The sequence below is a fragment of the Larus michahellis genome, chromosome 2 (assembly GCF_964199755.1).
Source record: "Larus michahellis chromosome 2, bLarMic1.1, whole genome shotgun sequence".
In the NCBI taxonomy this organism is placed as follows: Eukaryota; Metazoa; Chordata; class Aves; order Charadriiformes; family Laridae; genus Larus; species Larus michahellis.
The window spans coordinates 46,993,782-47,021,577 of record NC_133897.1 but is presented as its reverse complement, the minus strand read 5'-3'; the positions used below and the strand labels follow the sequence as shown (position 1 = coordinate 47,021,577).

At 41.8% G+C, this 27,796-nt stretch overlaps 1 protein-coding gene across 3 annotated transcripts; it reads left to right on the top strand.

The window, feature by feature from the left end:
• The first annotated feature begins 803 nt into the window (after positions 1-803).
• ENTPD3 (ectonucleoside triphosphate diphosphohydrolase 3) lies at positions 804-27,796 on the top strand. 3 transcript variants are annotated; one of them, XM_074575143.1, is made up of 11 exons: positions 804-1,303; positions 1,820-1,870; positions 4,755-4,875; positions 8,848-8,965; positions 12,560-12,710; positions 13,484-13,643; positions 15,550-15,780; positions 16,196-16,468; positions 16,566-16,676; positions 18,302-18,439; positions 21,419-27,796. In XM_074575143.1, the coding sequence occupies exons 3-11, from the start codon at positions 4,756-4,758 to the stop codon at positions 21,650-21,652; spliced, it is 1,536 nt and encodes a 511-aa protein (XP_074431244.1). In that variant the 5' UTR covers positions 804-1,303; positions 1,820-1,870; position 4,755; the 3' UTR covers positions 21,653-27,796. The 3 variants fall into 3 exon arrangements, with proteins under 3 accessions (XP_074431244.1, XP_074431246.1, XP_074431245.1); XM_074575145.1 differs by lacking the exon at positions 804-1,303 and adding an exon at positions 1,315-1,421; XM_074575144.1 differs by lacking the exon at positions 804-1,303 and adding an exon at positions 1,322-1,583.

The window sequence follows — 27,796 nt, the reverse complement described above, 5'->3', positions numbered from 1 at the left end:
GTGCTATAAATAGCTGAAGCGATCCACCAAGATCATCGTTAAACCAGCCTTAATAATGTGTTGTCATCAAAAAGAGGAATTACCTGCAGTCACAAAATGAGTAGACTATGGAAGGATGCTTACAGATGGCTCACAAGGCTGCAGCTGATTTCTTACTCTCCTGTCTTTATTCAAAAAACAGTTACTGTAATTCATCAAGATCATTATGTGAAAAGGAATCAGAGGTGCGTTTATTTTTTTACATTATGTAAATCTGAATCCTAGAACAATAAGCAAATGGTGGCAAAGTGGCTGAAGTGTTTCACTGTGATTCCAGAGCTCGTGTCTCTGGCAAACCTACCCTGCAGGCTGTAGGATGATCCTTGGCTGCAGCTGATCTCACAGGTCGGACAGGTGATGGGAGGAGGATCTCGGTGACATTGCTTTTACCAATTTTTCTGAGTATTTGCTAGCTCCACTGAGCAGTCTAGGTTTGGCAAGAACTCCAGCAAAACTACAAAACAAGCGGTGCCAGTATGCTTGAACTTGAATGGAAACGTAGCCCTGAGACTGGAGGGCTACTAATTTCTAAGGGCTGAGAAAAGCCCTCCTGAGAAGGCACTTGTTCCTCTTAGAAGTGGCAGTGATATACCATTCTTTCACTCGCAGCGTTACCTCTTGACAGAACCCTCTTTCTGTCTTTGCTTTGGAAGGGAACGGAGGAACATAGTTTAGGGACAGCCAGCAACATCCTGCTGTATCAGCTGCAGGCAAAGCCAGATCTGCGTTTCCGGAAAGAGGAGAGCGGCTGGTGGAGGGGGAGAGGAGGCAGACACCTCCGTGTTGCGGGAATTTTTGCAGGCGGATGGTTGGTCCCAGCACCACCTGCCCCCCTCCCACCGCGCCTCCCCCGCTGGAGCCTGTCCGGCAGCGGCAGTGCAGGAGCCGGGCTGACAGGGAGGGACTGCACTGCGGGTCCCCCCTTCCCGGGCCCTCCTCCCTCCCCCGGCGGCACCCCTCGCTAGGCACAGCCTCACCCCGCACCCTCCCCTCCCTCCCCCCCCGGCTCCCCTCTACATCTCCGGGTGCGGTAACGCCTCGGATGCGCCGACTCGCCCCACTCGAATCAGTTCCTCCGGATTTTTTACCTGCAAGTTGTTTATCTATTTGGAAATACGGGGGAGCAGAGGGCGAGCAACCACCCAGTGATTCTCCGCAAACCCGCTCCGGCACCAGAGGCGCTCGCCAACCGCCACCTTCCCCGCTCCGAGGGTGCCCCCTTTCCCTTTTCTCCTCAGCCCGGGACGGAGCCGGGCTGACGGAGGTAGGTTGCGATGCAGGGGTGCGGCGGAAGGGCCGGCGGAGCGGAGGGCCGGAGGGAGCCGGGCTGACGCGCGGTTTTCCCGCCCAACTGCCGCCCCGCTGAGGCGACCGTTGGTGAGGTGTGCGCGCGCCGCCGCGGCCGCTGTGGGGTGGGCGGCGGGGGCGTCTCCCCGCAGTGTTTTTTCGGTTTTTTGTGGGGGGAAAACTTGGTGCTTTCTCGCAAATCACAACCGTTGTGCGAAGCTTTCTCACCCGGGGCGGCGGTGGGCTGAGGGAAAGCGGTGAGGTTCGGCCGCTAATTTTGGGTCCATGTGCTTTAGTTTTTACTGAATTCCTCCTCCGGGGGGGAAGGCCTGTGAAGCCTGCTCACGGGTTTTCATTGCGGGTTTTAAAATGCTGTGGGTGTTGCCTTTTATCGTGGCTTTTTTTTCTTTTTTTTCCCCAGCACTTGAAAAACATTCACCTGCAGACCACTTCTAAAATAAATGCTAATGTGTTTGTATCTCTTCGGTTACAGCATGAAGAAAGGTCTTTATGGTGCTCGTCCATCCACCCCGTGAACAAACAGGTTAGTACCAAAAATAAGTGGGTTTGATGTTTCAGGTAACTTGGGAAAAGGAGTTTCAACACATAATATGCACTGACATTCGTACCGCTGTGTATTTAACCTAGTTAAACTCAAAATGCTGGTGGCATGAAGAAGTTTAGTCCATTTTCCGTTGCAGGCAGGTATTCTTTTTGCTTGAAGTAAGGTGTAGAAAATGATCCTTCCAGTATACTCCTGTGTGGCCCGGTGTACTTAATTGGGTGTGGAAAATACATATTTATGCTCTTTCTTGCTTCGGATTAATGTTGTTTTAATAACAGAATGCAACTGCTTTTAGATACTTCATTGAAATTTTCTTTTATTTGTTTTGTTTTGTCCACAAGTGCACAATGTTAGCTAGAGTTACTTATATTACAACACTGTTCATGGAGTCAGTGAACTCCTGTCTGGTATCTCTACAGATTTCAGTGAATGGGGAAGTATGACAGTATTGCCTGGTATGTGTGTGACTTAGATAAGTGTACCTAAAAGTTAATATAGCCCTGTGCTTCTGATCCAGTTATGTGAAGTCTTGCACAATTCAGATAGCAAAGATGTCAGCTGTGTGACGACTTCAAGCGGTCATGGAGTATGAGATGTCCTTTTGACACAGAGGCTATTGCTTAAATCAGGATTTACAGGTTACTCTCTGATGAAATTGTCTGATTGAAATCGGTAAAGATTGTATGAGGAATGTTTTACGAGATGCTTCCTTACCTAATATGCTCCCTGTCAAAAATGATCTTGAAAAGATAAATCATCTCTGATGAAGACAAATCCCAATACCAGGGAAGCACATGAGAAATTCAACAAACCAAGATTTTAATTTCCCCTTTATGAATGGATGCCGCAGAAAATATTTCAGCAGTCATCATGGGTGTTCTTGAGTGTTAATAGTATAATAGTGGTTATTGTTTTGCTCTTTAGTAATCCTTTAGTTTTTCAGAGTCACTTGCCCTGAGTGTTTTTTTCTTTGATAATGGCGTATTTTTTTCCAGCGCTGAACATCAGTGCTTTGATTCAGGAGTGACTGGTATGTATTAGGTTGCAAGCAAATAGGTCTCTTTCAGTCACTTCACAATCATAGATAGCTCCGTGTACAGTTGAAAGCTAAAGAAAAAGATTTTATCTACCCTTAAAGACAAGTGGTTTATCCAGATGGTTATTTGTTAATGTATAGTTAAAATCTGCCGTCTCTTTTCAAAAATTAATTTGTATAAATGCTTCTAGTTAGTATGCCCTGACATCATCCACAGGTTACAGTGAGAATTCATCTATGTTAACACCTGTGAACATATTTTCCAGTAGTAAAAATAAGATTTCATTCTATCACTTTTGCATTGTGTACATGATGTTTGAATGCCTCAGCATGGTAAAGCAATGGACAGCAGTAAGTAAATTATCAACGTGGCTGGTTGATTAAGATTATAAAGCTATTACAAGCCAAGAAAAGAAAATACTGGAAGAGTAGATTGGCAGTAAACAAGGAGACCATATGGATTTAGAAAAGGGGGTTGGGGTTAATGAGTGTTAAAAACCATGACGTTCTGGAAGTGAGATGTATCAGGCTGAAATTAAGAGTTCCCAAAAGCCAATCTGGGTTAGATTTCACAACAGAAATCAGAAGACAAGGAAAGCATTAGGACTGGACAAAGCTTGGAGTGAAGCTAGTCCCAGAACAAAACAAATAACTGGTTTCTCTTTTGAATGTGAAGATAGACATTGAATGCGAACACGGGTGACTATACAGGCTGAAGAACCCTTGGGGTTTAGCATATGGGAACTGTGTGAAGAAGCATTTGTTCTGCTTTCTGCCTCAGCCCTCTGGCTTTGGTTAGAGCTAAGATGACGACCATGTGTTTCAGGTACAACAGGGCTGACCCAGTGTGCTGTGGCCATGGACTGTAGACTGCCGTTTAGCTCCTGTCCTCAGCACAGATTGGCACTGGCAGTTGCTGAAACAGTAGGGCAGCCCTGAACACAGGTACTGGTATACTCCACCGTAAGTGTGGAAGAATTAGGAGCTGGAAGTCAGGATAGATAGATCAGTGCCAAAATAACTGGTTTCTGAAAATGAGAAAGGCAGGGAAAGGTCTCCTTTTTGTGTTCCTCTGACACTTCTACACTTGCCATCTCCCACCAGCCACCTCTTTCCTCCTCAACCCTTGTAGAGCATAAGAATTTTTGGTATGGGGATTGTCAGTACTTGAAGGTACTGAAAGGCCTTTTAGGGTGAAGAGATGTCTGGCCAGGGAGAAGCAAAAATAAAAAATAAACAACTTGCAAGAAACGTAAAACACATCTGAATTCTAGAAAACCTTTATAGAGGTCACCTTTGGGTTTGTCTAACATAATAACACTTTAAATTTACATAGATTTAGTAACTTCTTGTGGCAGGATCTGTGAGTTAAACTTGTGTCTCTGGCAGAAACACCCAACTGTACTCAGCAGCTGCGAGCATTGTGTATACATGGTTGTGGCTGTTTCTATGCTGTAGGCAAAAATGGGATAGTTGAGTGTGCGCTAGCCTCAGCCTGCCCATTGCTCTGATTTCCTAAGACAATGGGAGATAGTGAGCATGCATCTACATGTAGGCACTGTTGGAAATGAGCAGACTGTCACCTGAGGGTGAAATCTAGCTTTCATTAGCATGACAATATAGACACACCCCTTCTAGACAATAAAAAGTTAGTGGTAGCAAAACACCAGGCAGTTCTTGAGGAGATCACAGAATCTTCGTGTAGTGTAATCTAGTTGACGAAGTGAGATTTATGAGGAGTGTCAACTGGTTTAGGGCTTCAGGCCTTAAGATAGAATCACTGAATCCTTTCACATTCCTTAAGCGTTACCCTTTTTCTTGTTTCAGGATGCTCACCAGAACCCCAGGTGTTGTTGCCCAAGTGTTCCTTCTTCTAAGCATAGTTCTTGTTATTGCTATTGCAGTGATTCAGATAAATCAGCAACAGATCCTCTCCCCAGGGCTTAAGGTAAGTCTTAATATATGTAAGGAAGGAGAACAATGTTTTGAATTGATATTTAAGAATGTTCCTTTCTCAACTAATTTTTATGGGGTGATTCAAATGAGCTTATAGCCATAAAGTAATGTTTAATCACGTCTTCGTCATGGGAAGACTGAAGCTGAGAGAAAAAGAGAATTAGTCAAGATCACAGAGTCAGTGGTAAAGCAGGAAAAGCGTTCCTTGATTCCCTGTCTGTGATGCCTATCATACAATGTCTTCTCCAAGACTGAAAGGATAAACAAGGAGAATATGTCACTGCTTTTTTTATTTTTGCCAGAGACTGGAAGTAATTTTAACATAATTTTGAAGTGGGAAATACCTGGAGTTTAAATTCTGTCCCCAAGCACAGCTAGGAAGTTTATGCTGAAATCTTTGCAAACTGCTCCCATGTATCAAAAGCATTTGGGTTGCAAGTGTGTGCTTTATGATTTACCATGTGTTGGGACTTGCTGGATATTAACAGAAGCAAAGTAGCTTCATGAGGAGGGGCAGAGCAAACTGGAAAAGACAAACTGAAATACTCTGGAATTCAGGCTTTGCCTTGTGCTGCTAGAGTATGTGCGCACATTCTTCAATGAGAGATGTACGCAACTGAGGACAAAACTGTAGAAATTAGCCTTCTAGGGAAGCTGTGCAGTCTGGCATTTTGAGTTCCCTATTTTTTCCCACAATAGCTACAAACATATAAACCTTGTCAGATCCTTCTTTGAAGTCCTTTCTACCTTTCCCTCTGCGTAGGTATTTAACTGGATAGTTCACATAGCGATAGGCTAATACCTCGTTACGCTTCATGGGATTATAAACACCTTTGTTTTTTTCTGAATCATTTGGTGGTGTATGATTCAGACAATGTGATAAAACTGTATTTTGATATCAATTTAATGTGTTTATGTGGTGTGATAGGGTGTGTGTGCTGGGATCTTGCATGGGGGGACAGTGCCTCTCTGCTTGCAGCAGCCTTAGATCCAGCTGATTTTCATGCAAGGCAAGACTGGACTGACATGCAGGCTGAGGCCACTATCTAAAAGACAACCTACACATCACTTGTGTTTGTCATTAATTCCGTTTCATGTTCAGAATGATAAAATTGTCTACCTTACTCTTTGAGCAAACACTGGACCCACCTTGACCATCTGGAGCTGGTTTATTGGGGAGGTCTGCTTCCTGAATCACAATGGGTTCATGGCTAGTTCTGGAGGAAGACTGGCATTTCCTCTGGTTGGTGCCTTGGCTTTGAATTTTTTGGGGGGCTGTAAGCCTGCCAATTCAGAAAATCGCAGTTGATATGGAGGACCGTATGTTTGATTCCCAAGTAGTCCTCTGTGAATGACAACTACTCGCAAGAAGTAATTCTTCAGGAGCAGAGGGAGGACCTTGGTCTGCCAGTGTAAAACCCTCAAGTACTTAGTTGGTATTATGGAGCCTGGAAATGAGAGTGTCCTGAAGTTAGCATTTGATTAAAATTAAATACAGCAATAACATGACAAAAACAGACTTACTCTTTGTAAATGGCCTTGTTCTTCTTCCGGCTCTTCTTCATGAAACCAAGACAGGTACTGAAGGATAACTAGAGTTTGTGTTGTCTGTGGCATAATAACTCTTTCCCAGGATGCATGTTGAGAGTGTCCTGGTTCATTCCTTTGTGGCACAAGAGATAATTTATCTGCTACGCCATTGATGTTTTAAAGTGTTGGAGGTAGACTGGCAACAGTAAACCCAAAATTAAGCATTTTCCGTTAAGTAACTTTTTTCTCCTCCTTCCCTCCCTCCTTTCCTCCCTCCCTCCTTTCCCAGTGGGAAAGTTGGAGTAGAGAGGAGAGGAGGGAGAAAAAGTTATTCTTTTCTTTAATAGCCCAGGATAAGGGTTTGCCTGTGCTGTGCAGTCCCACGCAGTGCATTTCAAAGCAGGAAGGCACTGCTCATCCTTAAAGGGCAGCCAAAGTTGATCTGACTTGCAACTTGGACAGAAATGTAACGTCACCAGAGAATTTTAATTCAACCAGTTTGTCTTAGGCAGCAGGCTGAGACAAGGCATGTAGAATTCTCTGACCCTCTTAAAATGCCACATCCTCTATAATTTCTGATTTTTTAATGAAAGATTAATCTTAGTCCTAACATCTAGCATACTTCTCACTGATCACCACTTTATGAGACTGCATAGGCCAGTTCACACAGGGTGAACTCTCACAAGTTCTGAGGACCTTCAAGAGTCATCCTGAAATGGGCCCAAGAGTCCTTTTCAAAAATGGGCATCTATTTTAAAGGAAACAAGAAGCTGTATAGGAACAATAGGACGAGGAACAAAATAAAATTACCAGTCACACATTGGTTTGGAAAAGTGTACCACTACTCTTTGAGATGGAAATCTGTTACTTTCAGGAAGGAGACTGGGAAATGCAGGGGAGGATGGATGCAGGTCAAAAAGCCCTCCAGTTAGATGAGGTAAAAATACTTCCATTATCTTCCACCTCTACTTGGGCATGATAGTTAGCTCTAAAAGTAGCTAAGTTAAAAGCTTACAGTTGGCACTTCAAGCTGACCGAGACTAGATTTAATTAATAGCCCTTGAGCAGATTGACCGTTGCTGTGTTGTGTGTCTCCAGAGTGCTCATCTCTCTTTCAAGGGGGGAGAACTCACTCAAAGTATCTTTGCTGAAGTAGTTACTTGAATGAACCTGATGGTGTGGTGGTTTAGTATTATCTGTGGAGCCTTTCATCTTTTAGTTGATCACGGTAAATATCATCTTGATAAATATAAATGAAATTTTCATTATCTAGGAAACAAACTAGAACTGGTATTGCTGGTAGTGCTTCGGGGGCCAGGAGTTTGTAGGATTACAGTGGAAGCTGGGAATTAATGAGGTGTGGAAGCTGAATGGTTTGCCACATGAAGCAGTGATCTTTCTTGGTCAGCCTTGAGGCTCCCCAGGGAAGCAGTGGGATGAAATTTATCGGCCTGCTGCAGGGCCTCTTACTGCTTTGCTCTTATTTTTCAGTGTTGTCAGGCTCCTGGGTATCTTTTTTTTTTTTAAAAAAAAAAAAAAGTTGACAGAAATTAACGCTACACTGTGTGATTTCTACCAATTAGATGACTTTGGAAGAGGGGGGCAGCTGCACATACTTTCAGGGATCATAAAAAGGATAAGCAAAATAGCAGTTTTCTTCCCTTCATGCAGTTTTCCTTCCCAGTTGCTACAGTTTTCTACCATAAAAGACAGGAAAGGGGGCAAGACTGGTCTGGTGAGCAGTGGGATGGGATGGAGAAACTGGTCCAAGTGGCCTGGGGCAAGTGACTTAAATATTTTTCATTTATTTCATAAATAAACATGGCGTAATATTGATTTCTTTTTCCCTCTTTGTTGTCTCACACTCTGGCACAGCCTGTTTTCAGTGGCAAACTCTCAGGTGGACTGCCTAAACCACTCAAAGGGAGAAGTTTATGGGGCAATTAGAAAAGAACCAGGCTCGTTACATCATTCCCACTGTGGACTATTATGTACTTTACCTCTTTGCTTGTAGCTTTATGGATCCCTTGTGCATCCTTGAATCTAAAGCCTGTGCTTAGGTATCAAACCATTCAGTGTCCAGGCAGTGTAGCTGGGATAATGGGAACTGAACTTGCTGCAAAATCAGATCCTAACATGGTGTTATCTATGTGTTAGTGTGGATTTTGAATGTGATGTTGAAATGAGATGAGCATTCTCCATCCCCACTGAATTCATTATTGAAGATATGTAGTATGTTCTTTGTTTTGCAGCCAGATTCATTCTGTGCTTGGCTGCTGGATTCGTGCCTAAGTGCCTAACGCTAGAATTAATTTCTTGTAAATATACTGTGCGTACATTTTCTAAAGCGTTTGATGGTGCAAAGAGGTTCAGATGCATATGGGCCTTTAACTGTCGCTGTTTGTATCTTGTGTATTTTTTTTTTTCTCCCCAGTATGGAATAGTTTTTGATGCTGGATCCTCTCGGACTACAGTCTATGTCTACGAATGGCCAGCAGAAAAAGAAAATGACACAGGAGTAGTAAGCCAAACTTTCAAGTGCAATGTCAAAGGTAAGCTCAAATGGAAGTTCCTTATTTCTTTCTAGCCTCCGAGAAGAGGTTATCCTGAAGCCTATACAGTTTTTTTTTTCCACTGCGTTCCCTTTTCAGTGCTAGGGAGCAAAAATTGTTAAGACTATGTCTATATCTGTCAGCATCAGTCCTTCTCCTGCTGATACAGCAGAGTGCTCTAATCTGCAACGCAGAGAGGAAATTGTAGCTAAATTTGATTTACTCCTTTACAGTGCATGATTGGTGCAGACAGAGTTTGATCTACAGAGAATCAGACTGTATGGCTTAGTCCTTGTGCCCTGAAATAATTTCTTTTAAAAGGAAAGTATAAAATATATTTTAAAATAGCTTGGAATAAAACATTTTTCAGAAGAATGGTGATCTAGCCCTTGTTAGATGTTAGCCATTAATTTTGATGGAGGCAAAAATGGGTGTCAGCTATGCTACAGGAGTTGGACAAATTAGTTTTTGTTTTCCAGAAGTCTTAGTGGTGTTTGAAAAAAATAATCTCTGCTGTTTGAGTTAGTTAGGTTTCCTAGAGAAACAAGACTTATGCAGTTCATCTGGAATTGTTCTGTAATTACTTGGAAAGAGGCAACTGAGGGGAAATAATGAAAGGCATGCAGAAGGTGAACAGAAAGAGCTTCTCCATACTACACAACTAGGAAGTATCTAATAAAGTTATCAAGTAAAATATCTAAATTGCAGAACTGTTTCTGACAGGATGTCGTAGTTGTATCAAATATGCAGGCCTGGCCTTTGGCTCAGGAAGACCTGTAGTTGTGCACTGCTAGAAGGTGTCCCACAAGTATCACTGGCTACCTGCCTTGTCTTTTGTCTGAGGTTTTGCATTGATTCCTCTTGGAGGATGCTACTAGACTAGACTGACTTTTGCTCACACTCCAGTATGGTTAAGTATATTTTCTAGTAGCTTGTTGTGGATTACTTCATAACAGCTTTTGAATCTTTTAGCCAACTTCAGTGACATTTGACTAAGCTTTCAAAGATACCAAAATTCCACACATTTTATGAAGACAGGTGGCCAGGCAGGGGAGAGAAATCCACATTATTAAACAGTAGCTAATCCGTAAGGGATTTCTGCAGGAAGCCAAACTTCGTAAATTCTGCTACTTGGAGTTGAATGAGCTTTAGATTATCCTCTAAGATACTGACTTCATCAGTATTGCTTTGTTTAGTGTAGCAGTTTGGGTTTGCAATTTAGGTAAGAGGAGGAGGTGGGGCAACTCAGGAAGTCTCAATGTAGATTTTGGTGATCTCTGATAATAATTGTGGAGTTCAAGGATAATTTTTCCCTTTCCTTCTCTCTCAGTCATGATCGTGCAAAATCCTGCATTCCTCTTTGTGTCTGGAGATGTAGCCATAGAGGTTCATGAGTATCTAGGAGATAAGTAGAAGGCAATGGTTTCTTAACAGCACCAACATTTCTGTCTTCAGTGTTAAATATATGTATGGACATTCTTAGCAATTTTAGAACAAGGAAAGGAAAGCAAGCGTAACGTGCACAGAAGTAATGCACTGTCATGTGCCTGATGGTATGTCCTTAAGACTGCAGGAGTGGTGGCTAACCTGCTGAAGTGTGTGTGGGGTGCACTCTGCTAGCTCATGTCTTGACTCATTAGGAATGTTGCCTTTAGGATTCTGGTGTGAGAAAAATGCACAGAGAAACCATGTTATTATTCTCCTCAAAAAAATGACTGAGTACTACTTTGTGAATTTGTTTTAATGGTTTTAGATTTTGTTTTACCCGTGGGGAATACAAAAAATTGAAAAACTGAGTCCAAATTGCCCTGAATTGTTCAGGTCCAGACGGGCCTTAACAATGGTCAACCAAAGTACTCCTCATCCTCCACTGTACAAAATCACCAGGGTTCCCTGCTCCGGTCTTGGGTGACTCTGCACTGGAGGAAACAGGGCTCATGGGAGAGGTCCCCAACTAAGCTGTGGGGGACAGTGGTGAGCACATCTGTCAGTGTTTCTTTACTGACCCTCTAACCATAGCCTCAAGCACTTAAATTGAGGGATGGTTCTGGGCATACTGAGAAGCAGACTTTGACATACCTACTGAAACTGAAAGTCAAATGATGAACTACTTTGTAGTTTCCATGGTGGTTTTAATATTTAATTTCTGCCTTTATTAGGTATCTCTGCCCCTGTGTGTAGGAGCCAGCCCCAAATCAAAACCCTTTCTATACAGTGCAACTAATCTGTCCTGGTCAGGCTCTAAGCATCGGCAAAGCAGACAGTTGTCCAGAACAAAATGGTCACTGCCTTGTGACGTGCTCTGTCTGAACTCTGTGAGATGGAGGTTGCTGCCACCAAGGGAGTGTGAGGCAAGAGCAGCTGCTGAGGATGTAAACCAGCAGCTGCTGCTCTGTTTTCCTCTGGTAACAGCTTTTCTTCCAGCTTCAGGCCTGCCTGTGCTAGACTTACTTTTAGAAAGTCTTACTCCAAACCAGGGCTGTGAACATCTAATGATGACGTGGTCATGTGTATGTTTAAGTTCAAGTTCATACAGTGGAAAAGAAAGTGGTGGAGTGTGGAGTCTTTTTTTTACATATTTTTTTCTTCTGTTTTTATCAATGCAGTGTGTCTGAACATAAATGGTTTCTCATTTTAACTCTGTAAGAGCTACCTTTTGCTTATCTTGGGATCAGGTTGTGAGAGAGATAGCTGTTACAGGAGAGCTAGATGGAGTTCTGGCAGAGTTGTTCTCTGTGGGGCAATGGCTTCATGAGAATGCCTGGATTTCTCCCTGTGCAACTTCCTCACCTGGGGAATTTTAGCAAGGAATGTTTTTATTCACACCCAAGTTAAGCCTGAACAAGTTGAGGTTCTGCTGGTCCTTAAAGTGTTGAGCAAGGGAGGAAAGACTTTGATGTTAATTGTTCAAATGGTTATGCCTTATGCAGTATGATGTAACTCATTCCTGTTTTTTGAAGACTTTGGAAATTTGGAAAGCTGTTAAATACTTAGTAGCTCATGCACCAGCCTAGACTTGTGCCTCTATGACTTCAAGAGCCATTCGTGTGCATCTTGAAATTTCACCAGCAATTCTCTGCAGAAGCTTCTTTATTTTCTTTTCAGTTGAGAGCAGTGAGCTGTAGAGGTGCCATGGTGTCCACAACAGTTGTGGCAAACCAAATGAGGAAATCTTTGTCTTAGGTTGTGGAAGAAGGGATTTTCTGTACTTTAGAAGATCAGAGAAATTTTACATCTGTTGGACATGCTATTTCTACGGCATCTGCCGTGAGTTAACCTATTTTCCTCGTTAATATAGCACTGCTGTCATTGTGCTGTTATATGGTTATACTGTATGTCTTGCTTTAGGTGTGGTACTATAGGTGTATATGTATACACACAAATATAAGCGAACAGTCTGCAAATATCTTCTCTGTCTCACACAGCTGAGACAGTCACTACATTGTTTATTTTTTATGCACTCAGTTTTCAACCATCCTATCCTTATTTGCAATTACAGGAGGGAAGGGGGAAATCTCTTAACACCTGTTTGCTAATTTGGCTAATTCATAGTTGGCAAAGCAGAATGAAATCAATATACTTATTCTCTTTTAGGCCCTGGTATATCCAGCTATGAGAGTAACCCTGGAGCTCTTGCCAAACCCTTTGATGACTGTCTGAATAAAGTCAAGGAGAGAATACCAGTTCATCTGCATAAAACCACATCCATTTATCTGGGGGCTACAGCTGGTATGAGACTACTGAGGTATGGCAGAAACTTGAACTCCTCTGCATGCATACTAGCATAGCAGTCTGTGAAAACAGAATGTGAAAAATGTACTGGACGCATTTTTATCCATTGGAAATTGTCCACCTCAAAAGGAAATGGAGCCCAGCCAATTTAATTCAATTAACTTTTTTCATAGGGAAAGCGGGGCTGTATAAAAATCCTCTGTTATGCCATATTGAAAAGAAATGCTTGCTTTATTCTGGAGAAGGCAAGAGTTTAATTTTCTCTTCCATATCTATATTAAAATTCAGTGTTATGTAAAAAGATAATGTTTGTGTGTGTCCATGGGCAGCACAGGCAGACTGAAGCTAGACACTGCAGAGTTTCCTGAATGTGAATGTGATGCAGTGTGGCTTTTGGGGTCTGTCTGTGGCTTTAGCCCTGGCACAAATTGGCTTTTTATGTTTCTTCTGTGGCTAAACAGAGTAGGAAGAGAGGCTCCAGGACTGTGTTAACCAGCAGCTGTCATATAAGCACTCAGTTGACTAAAAAGAAAAGTATATATAAGAAACAAAACACCCGTGAACTTGTGTGATAAAAGAGTGAAGTTTGTACATAGTGGGGGAGTTGCTTGCTGAAACGATGGCTGAGTACTTGACCATTCCTTATCATAAGCTTCCCTTTAGGGAAACAATGTCTAGTTTTTATTAGGTGCTTGTAGGAATTTTCTTGAATTGCTAGTCAGTGAACAATAAACATGAAATTGCCTTTCCAGATGCTCAGTGTCTCATGTTTTGTGAATTGCTTAGGTTGCAAAATGAAACAGCAGCTATTGAAGTCCTTGCAAGCATTCAAAACTACTTCAGAGCACAACCTTTTGAATTTAGGGGTGCGCAAATCATAACTGGGCCAGAGGAAGGGGTGTATGGATGGATAACAGCCAACTATTTAATGGGCAATTTCTTAGAGGTGTGTGGAAAAAACTGCATGCTTTTCTTTTCACTTTTTCTTTCTTATAAATGAGAAGTTTGAGAGGACATGCCTGTTAAAACATCATACTATAACTTCCATTTTGCACTGAAATATATAACAGGGTCTTTTGGTGTCAGTAATAGAACAAAGCAAACATAAATCAAAGAATGTGATGTTACAGGAATGTGATATGGCAAAGGTAAAATTGTTGACTCCCAAAACAGGGCTCTTCCGTAAATGACATTGGATGCCTTACCTAGAAACAGAAGTTGCATTGCTCTTAAATGCACCAGTACGTTACGTGTTGACCGGTGTTGATTGTCTTGACAGTGGTGCCAACTAAAGATATTTTCTCCTGCTTTTCTGTGGCTTCCTCAGATGATTGCTGTCCCTGCAGCTCTACTGCTGAAGGACCTGCACAGCTTAGGGGCCTCCAAATTGTTTGGCAGTGTTGGCTCACTTGTCTTAAGCAGTCCTTACACTGTCCTTGAACTCAGAATAGAGTGAGACAGGACCCTCATAGCAGAGAGGGAGTCAAATGTGTTGGAAGATCCCTTTTTATATATAGATATTCAGTATGATTTCATTCCCAGTAAAAGCTGTACCATGATCAGCAACTGCTCATCTGCATTTATCGCATCTATGTGCTGCCCTTAGCATTAACTACACTTCTTTCAGATACTCTCGCTAGGCTGAAAGAAGTTTCAGCCAAACCCCTGAGTATTGTTAGCTGTCCTGGTTGAACAGTTCCTGTTAGATCATAGCAATTAATAAGCAGGAATTAGTTGTTGGTGATCTGAGTGATAGCTCATGGTAAACATGATGTTGACTCTTGCAAAGTTAAGAAAAATGGTATTGGAATCCTATGTTCTGGAAGAGTTTTCCTCATTGTTTGCATTTCATGCAATGAAAATGATGTAATGAACTTCAGGGTGGTGTTGGTCTTCTACCATATGAATTTTAATAATCCAAATATCAAATTCCATATAGCAGATTCATAAGGACTACTGAAGGCACTGCAAGTTGCTGTGAAGCTGGTTTAGCATAGAGTTGTGTGAAGAACTACGTGTGGAATATCACTAGTAGGAGAGAGAAACTTTTCACCATTCTTGTGACAATGGGCTAAGAGTCAAATTCTGCTAGGGGCTGTAAATGGGAATCTTTCACTGTAGAATTTTGTTGTGAGTATATTTGCTAGCTCATTAAGTTTATTTTCTTGCGTATATGTTGATATCATCATGCTCAGTAAATAATACTACAGTACATATTGAGATATATAATCATACAAAATCCATATTCTGCACTGTTACTGGGTAGATCAGATAGAGAATTTGGGGGATGTTTTAGGTAATAGGGAAAAATGTCAGTGGAATGGATCAGATTTATTGCCACTGCAGTTTCGATGAAGGAAATGTGCAGATTAGGGATCCTGGGTTTTTTTACTTTGATGGAGCTTACATGTGACTCTTCTCCGTTTTTTTCACTCTCACTCTCTTTTTCTGTGGGATGTCATAATATTCTATTCCTTTAATAATTTTTCTTGCCTTGAAACAAACAAAGCTTTATACTGTTTCCATCCAGATTTGTTTAATGTCTCATGGGTACCTGAACTTCAATTCCCTGCCTTCTAGTACAGCTATTGATCTGCTTTGATCATTGTGCTCTCCTCTGAGTTGAAAGCTGCGCTGCTTTCCTTTTTCCATCTTTCAAGATCATTTCACTCTGTGAAAGTACATCCCTCTTATGTAAAAAAAAAAGTCTTCCTTAGAGCTAAGATTTTTTGGAAGGGTGCAGGACAAAGAGGGGGGACAATCTCAAAAAGCTAAGTAAAGAGTAGAAAAACTTGAAGCGAGAACAAGCAGATGATATTTCTATTTAGCCTTGTTTTTATTTTTACGTGTAGAGAAACCTTTGGAGGACATGGATCCATCCTTACAGAAAAGAGACTATGGGTGCACTGGATCTTGGAGGAGCTTCCACTCAAATTTCATTTATCCCAGAGGACTCTCAGGAGAACTTCAATAGCACCTTGCAAGTGAAGTTGTATGGTTACAGCTACAATGTCTACACTCACAGCTTCCAGTGCTACGGGAGAGATGAAGCTGAGAAAAGGCTTTTAGCGTTGCTGCTCCAGGTCTGTTTAAGACCCTTTGCTATGTCGCTTTTGCAGGTGTTCAGTAATTGTCTGAGCAGGTTCTTAGGCTTGTGTTTGGTTCCCTTTGGTGGAGTTTGTGCTTTGTTGTGGACAAATGCACTTCAGTTTCATACAAAGATCTTCATATTTGTTAAAAATTTGAGAGTTTTGTACCATTTGACAAAAAGGTCCAGTTAGTCTTGTGTTTTGGTGATCTTGCCGATGATGATTATTTCTGGTTTTTTTGAGAAAGGAGCTTCTATGATTACAATGACCAGCAATGTTGATCAGCCATGACAGAGAAAAGAACAAAAATACATACATATGTGATTTAAAAAGATTCCTGTAGTTAATGTCAAATTAGGTCTTTCTTGCTTTTGAGTAGCCTATATTATTTGGGGTTCTTGTTTTCCAGAAATCAAACACGAGTTCCAATGTGGATAATCCATGTTACCCTCAGAATTATAATACTACATTAACAATGAAATACTTCTCTGGAAGCCTTTGTACACAGTCTCTGAGACCAGCAAATTACTACCCAAACCAGCTTGTGAACTTCCATGGAACAGGAGACCCAGGTCTGTGCCGGGAGATGGTTTCTTTATTGTTTAACTTCACTGCTTGCAGAGGCAGAGAAGACTGCCCATTTAATGGAATCCATCAGCCAAAAGTTAAAGGGAATTTTGTGGTAGGTTTGCAAACACAGTGTTTGTTTTTGAACTTGCTTGCTTTAGATTTCTGTAGTTGAGAAAGTAACAAGCCTGTCATCTACTCTTTTTCTATAGGCTTTCTCAGGATTCTACTATACAATTAATGCTTTGAATTTGTCTGGGCACTTCTCTCTAGCTGACTTCAATTCAAGTATGTGGTTTTTCTGTTCCCAGAGCTGGGCACAGGTAAGTGGGTTGTTTGGGTTTGGTTTGGTTTGTTTTTTTTTTCCTTTTGTTTCTGTAAAAGGGAGATATGAAAAGAATATGGACTGGACAAGTATTCAGAACTTTTCAGAAGGTGTGCATCAGCCTCAACATTTGTTCTCCCACAGTACTTCAATCCATGTAGTATTTCTAGCATGCTTAAAACTTGGACTACGTTTGGAAATTTCATTCCTCATGATTATAAGCTGAGTTTCTGGCCTGTATTGAAATGTGGCCAAGCAGTGCATGCATTTTCCTCTTTTTATCTTAGAGATTTGTACAGCTGAGGTGTCACAAAGATAGTAAGGGATGTTGCAAATGAGTATATGTGGGTGCAAATTTATGCTTTTCAGGGGATTGGAGATTGTCTTCATGGAAGTTTTTAGAAGGCTGATAAAACAGTTTAAATTTTAACACAAAACTCTGCTAGACTGACATTCATTAACAACACACTTCAATCACATGCATTATCAGCATTATCACCATATATTCAAAGCAGTTAGCATTTATCAGTTGTATTGTACATTATCAGTGAGTTCACAGTTGCACAGAGCTGATGAGGTGGAATTAGCATGGTAGCCTGAAAAGTTTTTACTGGTGGAAGCACTGTTGCCTGAAAAATTTTTACTGGTGGAAGGCAAATTACTTTTTTTACTTTATTTATGTCCTTACAGAGCTCATCTGAGGGAAAGGTATAGTCTCATGTTTTTTGCCATTACTTATACTAAGAAAAGCAAGTAAAGCATATTGTCCCCAACTGGCAATCCATGACCAAACAATTGTCACACAGCAGTTCTTGATTTTTCCAGCTTGCTTGATCTGTCTCTATGTATATGGTGTGATACTCAGGTCCTGATCTTCTTGTAACCACTGGGACTCACAAGAGCACTTTTGGATCAGACTGGGAGATCAAAACACTTTGCTTGGGTCTGTGAATTCAGCTGATATTCATGATCCAAATGAGCACCCCAGGTCACAACTGACATCCAAAGAGCAGTCTTGTGGTATAACACATTCTGTGTAACTTGCAGGCATCTTTATTTAATGGAGGTTTAAGGCTGTATTTTTCTAGTCCTGTAATATTCCATATGCCCTGTTCTGATCTCAGCTCTGTTACTGTGAAGCTAGAATAAATTGACAGACCTATTTTAAATTTGCAGGAAGGTACCTCAGATCACCAAACTGGCTCCCTGTTTGCATTCACTTTGTTGCTAGCATTTCCTATTCAACTTACCAACATCACTTGACAGCTGACTGCCATGTGCAAGGCTGACTCTGTATGTGATCCTCCTGAAGAGATTTGTGGCTGTGGTTTACTACCACAGTTTTAACCACGCTGTAAAGATGATGTGGAAAATTTAGGAACCATAGCATTCACAATCTTTTATGTGCAGTTTTGTGTTTATTTTCATTTTTAACCATGTAAGCTGTATCACTGTTGGAATTGTTCTTTTTCTAAATCTCCAAATCTAATTGTCCACAACTTTACTTGATGTTTCTGAAAAATGCTAATAAATTCTAATTAGAATCCAAAGTATTCTGTAGTTATAAAAAACAAAAGCATTTCATTTTCATAATTGACATTTTTTTTAAACTTTTGCTTTCAGCTCCAGTTTATGCTGCCTAAATTTGAAGAATTATATGCTAGATCCTACTGTTTTTCAGCCAATTTCATTTATTACTTGCTTGTACATGGTTACAACTTTGATGCAGAAACTTGGCCACAGATACGTTTTCAAAAGGAGGTGAGCAATAATAATTTCCTCTTACTGTTATTTGAATCCGAAGAAGTTTAGAAGACCCCAAAGATGCAGCAGCCTGCAGAAATGTAATGATTGTAAACAGCCTTTTAAATGACTGTCAAATGTTTGGCGTAAGACAAAGCCATTTTTCAAGCCTCAGTAGCAATTTCAGCCTGGTTCCAGGGATTGCAGCATTACTTGGAGATGTTGCCTAGATTCTTTTAAAGAACTTTAAACACGGATAAAACAATTGTGTTTAAACCTTGACGGAGTTTGTTGAAGGTAGTGGCCTTCACTGCCTGAAACACCTCGCCAGTCAAGGTCAGTTTGAGCTAACCCTGCTGAGTTGGACAGGAGGACTCCTGCTTTTCTCTCTGCTGGCAGAGCCTTGGGGGAAGCAGCAGAGCTGGCTTGTAGGCAGTGAGTGGTGATGAAGGAACCGGGGCAGTTTTCATCCTCAGCTGGCACATCCATCTGTGCCGTAATCTGTTTTTCTGGAATAAGAGTGTATATTGATGGTGTAGTGGCTTTCAGTTGGCAGAGGGAGGCAGCTTACAATGTTTGTGTAATAATTGCATTTCTGTCTTTTTCTGACCTCCATTTTTCTCCTAAAAAACTTGGAATGAACTTGTGTATATCTATTCTAAAGCTACTGCTAAGAAATCTCTGCTTTCAAATCAGAAGGCATGGCACTATCTAAGCTTTGGCTGTTATATCAGGAAGCGTGGTCCCCACAGTGCTTTGAGACTCTATCCTTTCCTCTCTGCTACTTATTCTAAAACCTTGTCCCAGACTGTCTTTTAATCTCTGTACAGTTTGGAAATGCTTCAGCACTTCCATGCAAAACCAACAAAAGAACAGGTTGTAGATCTTCATGCAGTATTTTTAAATGCAGGGTATGCTGGCAAGCTGTGAATGAGAAACAATAAGCAATTTTTTTCTGAACAGTCATACTCTTATTACTGGTGTACTAAGGAATCAAGTAGGATTTTCTTGCCTTATTTTGTCCTCTGGTGGACAGCCATTAGCAGCTCTGGAGGAGTGTGCAGAATTTAGTCCTTCTACTGGGAAATCAGTGTAGAGCTTACTTTGGGATCTTAATCTGGATGTGGTGAGGGGTGAATTTGTCTTGATATTTACATATATTGTATTGTCCCCAACAGATAGGAGCAGCCAAATGCAGTAACATTTTTCTGTATTTAGCCAAGAATATTAAAAATACTGAGCAAAATGAACACACAAAAGTTTATTTGAAATTAACACCTTTGTTACGTAGATCTTGCACTAAGGTAACTATGAAACTTCAAAAAGAAAGACTACATTCTCGTAATTAAATCTGCCCCTCAAAGAACTAAAAATAATAAGATCTAATGTAACTGACCAGGTAAGCTACCCCAGAGATAACAGCACAGTTGTCTCCAACAGTGGAAGGTGGGGTTTTTGGCTTATGCTAGAAGCATATTTTCTTTTAATTAGTGAACACAACCAGTGAAAAGAACCTTATACCAGTGCTAAGATCGGGGCGAAATCTAGGGCTAGATAATTTGTAGAAGTTCCTGTTGCTTTCTTTTTATCAGTTAAACAAAAGGTATTAGGATATACACAACTACAAAAAGGACTAAATATTTTAGGGCCTTATGGTCTTCTACAACCAGTGTCTGACTGCTTAAAACTGTTTGTTAAAGACATTAAATCATTTATTAAAGCTCATCCCTCAACTTCATCCAAGAATAACCAAAGAGGTTATTAACAAAGAGGTTCCTAAATTTAAGCAAACTACTTAAAGGGACAGTGATTCAGGCAAACTCTGTAGTAGCATAGTGGGATGACCTGTAATAAAGATGGAAGGCCAAATGAGTTTGGGAGAGCTGGTTGGTTGTAGAAGGCGGCAACTTCAGCTTTATTGTCCTGTGGTATACCCTAGAACTACCTGGAGTGATTTGAAAGTGGTGCAGACCCTTTGAAAAAAAAAAAAAAAGCAACCTCTGCTAGATTGTAAACCAAATACATGTCTTGCAGGTGGCCCTCTGGGCTAGCCCTTGTTTAATGAGTTACACTGATTTATCTTGAAATGTTCCCCCTTATTTTTTCACTCTGTTTAACAACAGATTATTTTTTTAAGTTGTTTGATTTTTAGGAGGCAGTGATGTGTATTTATAAGTTTTATATAAATAGGCAAACCATTATTGGAGCCTGGGAATGTGAAAGGAGGACAAGGGACACTCGATGTTCTCCCTTTGATCCTGTGTTTATCAAGTGGCAGGACGATGATTTAATGAAAAAGGCAGGGGAAAATTGGTAAACTCTGCTCAAATTAGAAGTTGTGAAAGACAGCAAAACATGAGGACCATGGAGCAAATACAAACGTACCCACTTTGCTTTTATTTTACCTCTTCCTAAGTAATTTTCCACTTATGTTTATTTTTTAAATGGAAAAGCCTAGTGATGGTTCATTTGCAGGCACAAAATCAACCATGTAAAAAAAGGTGATAGAGTTCCTGCTTTGGAGACTTGACCCTGGCTTCCTCTTTGTACATGTCAGTGGGACTCTTTGTGGGGTTTTATATTTGCTTGAACTAAGTAACATCCTAGGATTTGGCTAAGGTGACAGTCTAATTCTTGGAATTAGCACAGTAGCGCTGCTGCTGATTATTATTATTTTTTTAAACTGCGTTTCTTGCACTCAAAATCCCATAACTGGCTGTCTGCATATACACCACACGTCCTTGTAGCCATCCATCTAATACCTGTGTCTCACTTCTCTAGCCCAGTGACCAATTTTATTAGCATCCTCTGGAACTACAAAAAAAATAAGAAAGGGTAATTTAAAATGGTTCTGTATCTTCTTTGTGTACTCACTAAAGTTTTCTTCTTGCTAACTTAAACGGCAGTTGCCAGCATCAGCAGTTGAGCTTTTGGAACCTCTTTTCTTTGACCAAAAAGTCCATGGGAATAGGACTGAGTCTTCTGTCTTTATTTCAGGTTGGAAACAGCAGTATAGCATGGTCACTCGGTTACATGCTAAGCCTCACAAACATGATTCCAGCAGAAGGCAAGCTGATCCAATTACCTCTGAAACCTTCTCTGTTTGCTGGGCTCCTCATCTTCCTCACAGCTACGGCATTGTTGTGTCTTCTCTTCCTTGTTTACTTGTGTATTGTATCACGTAATCAGAAGAACATCAATCATGTTGAACATGTATTTATTCCAGAATGAGTGAACTTTACTGAAGACAAAACAAAAGTTTTATAGTGCTACTAAGTTAAGTAGGACTCTGTTTTTGAAAAATGGAGGGTGAAATAAAGATGGGCAAAAAGAACAGAAGCATAAATCCAGCAGAGACACAAAGCAATCTGTGATATGGTGAACTGGAGTGCTTTTGAAATATTTTGGCAGTTGTTTCTGTAAAACTATTTTGTCCAGTGTGCAGCAGAGAAAACGTGGTCAGATATGTCACTTTGCTTGGTAAGGGATTAATAGCCTTTTCATGCCAGGTATGTATTATTTTTTTGTTCACTAACTCTGTGCTAACTGGTGAATTCAAGTGGTGATGGATTTGATCATGGCGGCAGTTAAGATAAAATTAAAGAAGTCAGTAGGAATTGTGGGAGGCAGGAACATGGTAGCTGGTTTTGTGTGCAGTGCTGACACTAAGAGCCCCCAAATAATCTAACTTCTGAAACTGGAACAAGCAGTGGGTAATGACAGGAACTGAAGGGAACAGCTGGGATAGAATTGTTTTTATTGCTGTTCAAAATTGATTGATCCCCACCACATAAAGGTGTAATAAACTGCCAACACCTCTGAGGACTTTCAAGCCTGTATTAAACCTGAGCTCTATCTTTGGGTACTATGGACATCTCAGAAAGTCTTTGCTGTAGTACAAAAGATTTGCTTTGAAGGTGGAACAAAATGCTTTCACACTTTAGTAACTGAACCTAAATCTCAGTGTCTCGTAGTTACCTCCACAAGCCACTAGAGTTTTCAGTGTCCTTTTCTTAAACAGAAATACTTTTTGTAGGTTCTCCTACTGAAATGCTGACCTGCATTCCCCACATTTTGTTGATCTCAGACAGTTGCAGTCAGTACTGATTTGTCGTGTACATATTATTTCAGCCGTCTGAATAGAGTTTCAGACCTGGGATTGTCTGAAGCATTAACATGTTAGGCCCTTTATTTGGGGCCAAGTGGAATTGGAGCCAGTCTGCAGGCCGGCAGAACACCTTTTCTGTAGTGGGTTCAGGAACATACTGCTGGAGCTGCAGTCATGGCAGTAGTGCCTTGTTCAGTCTTTCCACCATCCTGGCCTCAGCGTTGCTTCAGCAGCACTGGGATCTACCAAGCGGATGCTTCTGTCAAACGTATTAACTCCAGAGCTTTCCTGAAGTGCTGCTGCAGAGAGCTGACTTCCTCGAAAGCCTGGGCATTCTTCAACAAACCTCTCATTCCCTTAAATCGTAAGACTACAATGTTACCCACTGCTTCGTGGTCAGTGCCCCTTTTACAGGCCTGTCTTTTGTATTGCTTTGGTTTTCTTCAGCTGCCTTCTGAAATAACCCTTGAAAAAGCCTCCTGCCGCATCATCTCCATCTCTTCCCTTTGGCCACTGTTTTGGTCAATTCCTCTTAATATTGCCTTAACATGATCTGTGAAGATACAAGGGGAATACCTCTGAATGGCCTTAGAGTTAGCAGAAAGAAGGAACCTGCAAGAGGGGAAAAGAGCATCTCAGCTTCACTCTCCTCCACTCCCTTCTACCACCTCCTTTCACCCAGATTTAGTACCTACAGGGAGCTCTGTATTTCCCCAGATGTCCTGCAAATAGCTGCTGACAATCACTTTAATACCTTCCTCCTGCTCCGTCTTCTCAGGATCGTTGCCCTCTGTGTGTAGTTTCCCTTGTTTGCATCTTTCCTCTCTGAAGGAGTGTTTACTTGTTTCATGCGGAGTTTTTCAGTGTGAGAAAGTAAAAACTAAAAGGAAGATTACCATATTTGACAAATATTGCTAATAAGCTAAAGCTGTGAGGCCACCTGAGTAGTGGTTTCCCCACAGGTGTCTTGCATATGAGATTTACTGGTTGATGCATACACCCAAAAGTCAAGTTAACATTGGACTATGAATTCCACTGGCACATAATGTGTTTTCTGTCCCAACTTCATGTATTCCCCGTATTGATTAGGTTGTGAGATAGAACAGTGGCCAGTATTTTTACTCATGAATAATATTTTTAATTTATGTCTTTTGTTTCTGTATCACCTTCTTACTTTCAGGTTTGGTTGTGGGGTTGGGTTTTTGTTTTCTTTTGGTTTTCACAGGCTGAGAGATGATTTGAAAGGAACTAAACATGTTTCTAAATGCAAAAAAGGAAGAAAAAATTTAGTGATTTTCAAGAGGATCAGCAGTGAGGGCTTTGTCCCTTCTCTGTTGGTATACTACTGTGTCCTGTCAGTCTCACTGGAGTAGCAGTACTTAAAATAAGGCAGAAGGATTCACAAGATGATGAAGTGCTCTGCAGCACCGAAGTTACATCTGATAACACATAAAGTTTACTTAAGAATGCATGGACATTACAGAGTCTGGCATGAGATTTGTGTGATGGACCTGGAACTGCAGTTAAGGGTAAAAAAAAAAAAAAAAAGGCAGTTGAATGAGAGCATTAAAATGTTTTCTTCAGTTGCCAAATTTTGTGGAAAATGGTATTCTGGAATATTTACTTGCCTACAAAACCTTTGCTTTGCTTTGTGAATGGGAGGGCCATTGAGATGTTGTTTTGCACAAACGGAATGTGCTTGGAAGTCAGTCTCCTTAGAGTTGGCAGCTAAAGAACAAGTACATTTGTTCAAAAATCATTTGGACTTCCAGACATACTTGGATAGAGCCAGTATCTGATCAAATAATGCCTTCCTTCCGTGAATCACCTGTTTTCCTTTTTCAGTAGTTCCCTCTTCTCCCTATGTATATAATCTCCCTCCTGTATCACCAGGATACCCATCTACTCAGTCTTTTGTCTCCTGTCAGTTTCAGCTGTGAAAGCTGGAAGTATTGAACTTCCAGCCAGGCACCTGCTCCTTCCAAGCCCGCACCATGGCTGCAGTTCATTGTTACAGTAAAAAACCACAGCTCGGACAGGCAGCCAGCGTGGCTCCCCTTGTTTGGGAGCAGAGGTGATTGCTTGGGTAACCCGAGCTACATCCTCCCCCAGGTGTGAGGCAGAACCTGGTCCACGGGTGTAACATTGTCCTGTCATCTAGAACTGAACAGGCCTCTGGAAGAGCCAGTGAAGTCAACAGCATTTGGGAATGTGTACAAACTATAGGTTATTTATCTGTTTATACTTTTTACTGCCTGCTTATGAAGATTAATAAAATTAATTGGTGAAAAGCTAAGCCAAGTGATCTTATTTTTTATTATTTTTTTCTCAATACCACTATTTTCATCTTGGTAGACAAGGTGTTCTTATCAGAGGGATAGGAAATCTCTGAAATGCTTTTCTGGGGGATGAAAATTTGCATGCTCTGAAACTGATCCTGCAAGATTTTGGATCAGATAGTGCTCATTATCTCAAGAATCCATATTCTTAGCAAGGAAACCCTGGTGGTTAAAACCAAGCCTCTCCCCTGACTTTTTTTTCCAAATATATATACACAACACACAAACACCTATAAACAATTTCTACATGTAAACACTGCTAACATTTCACCTGGGGACACCAGCCCTTTTCTAGCACTTCTTTCAGGTTTACCGCCATAATGTTCTGAAAGTTTATGTCCCAGAGAAGCGGCAATTCCCAGTTATCCCAGTCGATGGATACAGATTGGTTAGAAAAAGAACTGTCAGGCATTGGGAATAGCGACAGGATTGTGTAATATGAAAAACTTGTACTGTATGGCCTAATTCAGCATTGGTAAGATCAGTGAAGAGCACAGAAAAATAAACATGATTATGATAGTCAATCAGAGCCCAAACTGGGGAGTTTTTATTCCATTTTTAAATTCAGTTATTATTTCAAGAACAATGCATGTTTGCTTGGATGGCAATGGAGACTTTATTACAGAAAGTGCTCGCCTATACTGAATTTATGAGTGTTTTTCTGTGTTGGAAGAGGAAGGTGGTATCCAGCTACTTGCTCAGCAGCATATGTGCAGGCCTAGAGTATGTTTTTAAAAGCGTATTCATGGGAGAAAATGTTTTTAATCTTTTAAGTCCTGAATTGTTTTCAGTGTTTGATATGAAGGCACAGACCAAGTTTGGTGTTTTTTATGATGCCTCTTCCAGTCGTTTATGAACTTAACACATGCAGAAATGCATGCACGCAAGTTACAGTTACGTAGAACAGATGCAACCTCACATCCTCACTGAGTCATTAATGCAGTCATGAGTAACATTTTAATATCTCTGTGTAAAACATGCATACGTCCTTAAAAAGGCCCAGATTTTAGGTAACCTCCCTTCCTTCCTCTTAAGTAGTACAAGTAGTACTGGAGAGTAACGTTAGGTCAAATGAAGAAAATGAAAAACACTATTTTTCCAAATCACTGCAAAATGGAAGAATCCAAAAGCCATTGCCTTCTACTCCCTTGGCCTAGAACAGGTTTAAAAATAACTGATTTAATACACGTATTAATATGTTACTATTGTAAAGCACATTGTAAAATAATATTGCTCTAATGGTATTCTGGATGGGACGTCCAGAAATACCTGATGGAGTTAAGTGCTCATTAACATTTTAATGATCCATTCCCTGGGCAGTTGCATAAAACATCTGCACTGTTTAAAATGGCTTAAGTGTATTTTTTACTTCCTCTCTTTCATTATAAAAGCAAAACTGTACAAACAATAAACACTATGCTTTAGAGAGCTAAATTGGGATGTTTCATTCCGCTGCTGAAGGTCAGACCTGTTTCCCAGCACTGCTCTGCAGTATATTTTGCTTACACTTTGCTGCTCTCAAAGCTCTTCTTCTCATACCAAACGTTTTGGCTGATGTTTATGCAAGTGAAAATCCTACAAAACATGATCCGCACGCATGTCAGTATCTCGACGCGTGTCCCTCAAAGCCGTCCCAGTGAGCTGACACTTGCCCGTGCACCTGTTCTGCCGTGCCCTGGTGTTCCGCAGGGCCCCTCGCTGCCTGCTTCTCCTTCCCTCGGCGGCACAGCTGCAAGAAGGGGAGCTCCACGTAGAGTACTGGGCTGGGCTCCTGCAGCGCTGGGAGGATGCTCTTTGGCTGGTCGTCCCATGCGACGTCTCTCCACTCCCATAGGATGTCTCTCCACCCAGCACGCTGTCTCTGCCACTCTGCTCCAGGCTGGAAAGGTCCCCGCGCTGTGCCCTCGCTCTCTAGGAAATGCCATTCGTGTGGCAACAGGCACCCAGCAATGAAACCAGAGCTGCCCTGCACATGCCTCTGGAGATGGGAGAGAACGCGGTCATCTGGCAGCGTGCCTGCGCTTCCGTGGTGGCAGCACTGGTGGAAGTCAAGGCCAGGCACCTGACTTCTGCCTATGGCGCGTTGCTGCCTGTCCCTCTGTACCGCTGCGGAGACAATTCATGTTTCTCTTCCTTAGATTAGATATCAGGAGGAAATTCTTTCCTGTGAGGGTGGTGAGACACTGGAACAGGTTGCCCAGCGAAGCTGTGGACGCCCCATCCCTGGAGGTGTCCAAGGCCAGGCTGGATGGGGCTTTGAGCAGCCTGGTCTGGTGGGAGGTGTCCCTGCCCATGGCAGGGGGTTGGAGCTAGGTGATCTTTAACGTCCCTTCCAACCGAACCATTCTATGATTGTTTGTTTTCAAACCACAAGCTTTTCACCATCAGGTGGCATCACCTAATAAACTGAATTATAATGCTGGGTTTACGCTCTTTAGGAGTTTGTTCTGAACGTGTGCCACTCCTGCCTCCTCCACGAGCCCATTTTGCTTGCTCTGTTGTACCCACAGCCTGTCACCACGCTGCTCTTTCAACTCCGGGGCCAGTTCTGCCCTGTGATGTGAAAAAACGCGCGGTCTTGGGGTGTTTTTTTACTCATCCCCTCATCAAAACGTTCCGCCTTTCGAAGAGCAGAGCAATCTTAGCACATTGCCTCGCAGCGCGCCGGTTGAGAGCTTTCTCCTGCGCTCACGCATGACCAGCCCACCACCCTTCCACTCAGCACGGACGCGGCCTGCGCACCCGCCCTCCTCTCCGCCACCCGGGTCCCTCCCTCGCGGCGGCTGCAACCCAAACCGCTCCCTTGCCCGCCTCAGGAGCACCGAGACTGTCCTTAGCCCCCCAACTCTCCGAGCTCGGGGAGGAACGGCAGCTCCCGGACCGCAGCGAGCGGCGCAGCACCCCCTGCCCTCACCCCCCGCCCCCCCC

Coding starts and splice junctions, on each gene's coding strand:
- ENTPD3 (XM_074575143.1), top strand. CDS start 4,756: ATGCTCACCAGAACCCCAGGTGTTGTTGCCCAAGTGTTCCTTCTTCTA. Junction 4,876..8,847: donor TCCTCTCCCCAGGGCTTAAG/GTAAGTCTTAAT, acceptor TTTTCTCCCCAG/TATGGAATAGTTTTTGATGC. Junction 12,711..13,483: donor GCTGGTATGAGACTACTGAG/GTATGGCAGAAA, acceptor TGAATTGCTTAG/GTTGCAAAATGAAACAGCAG.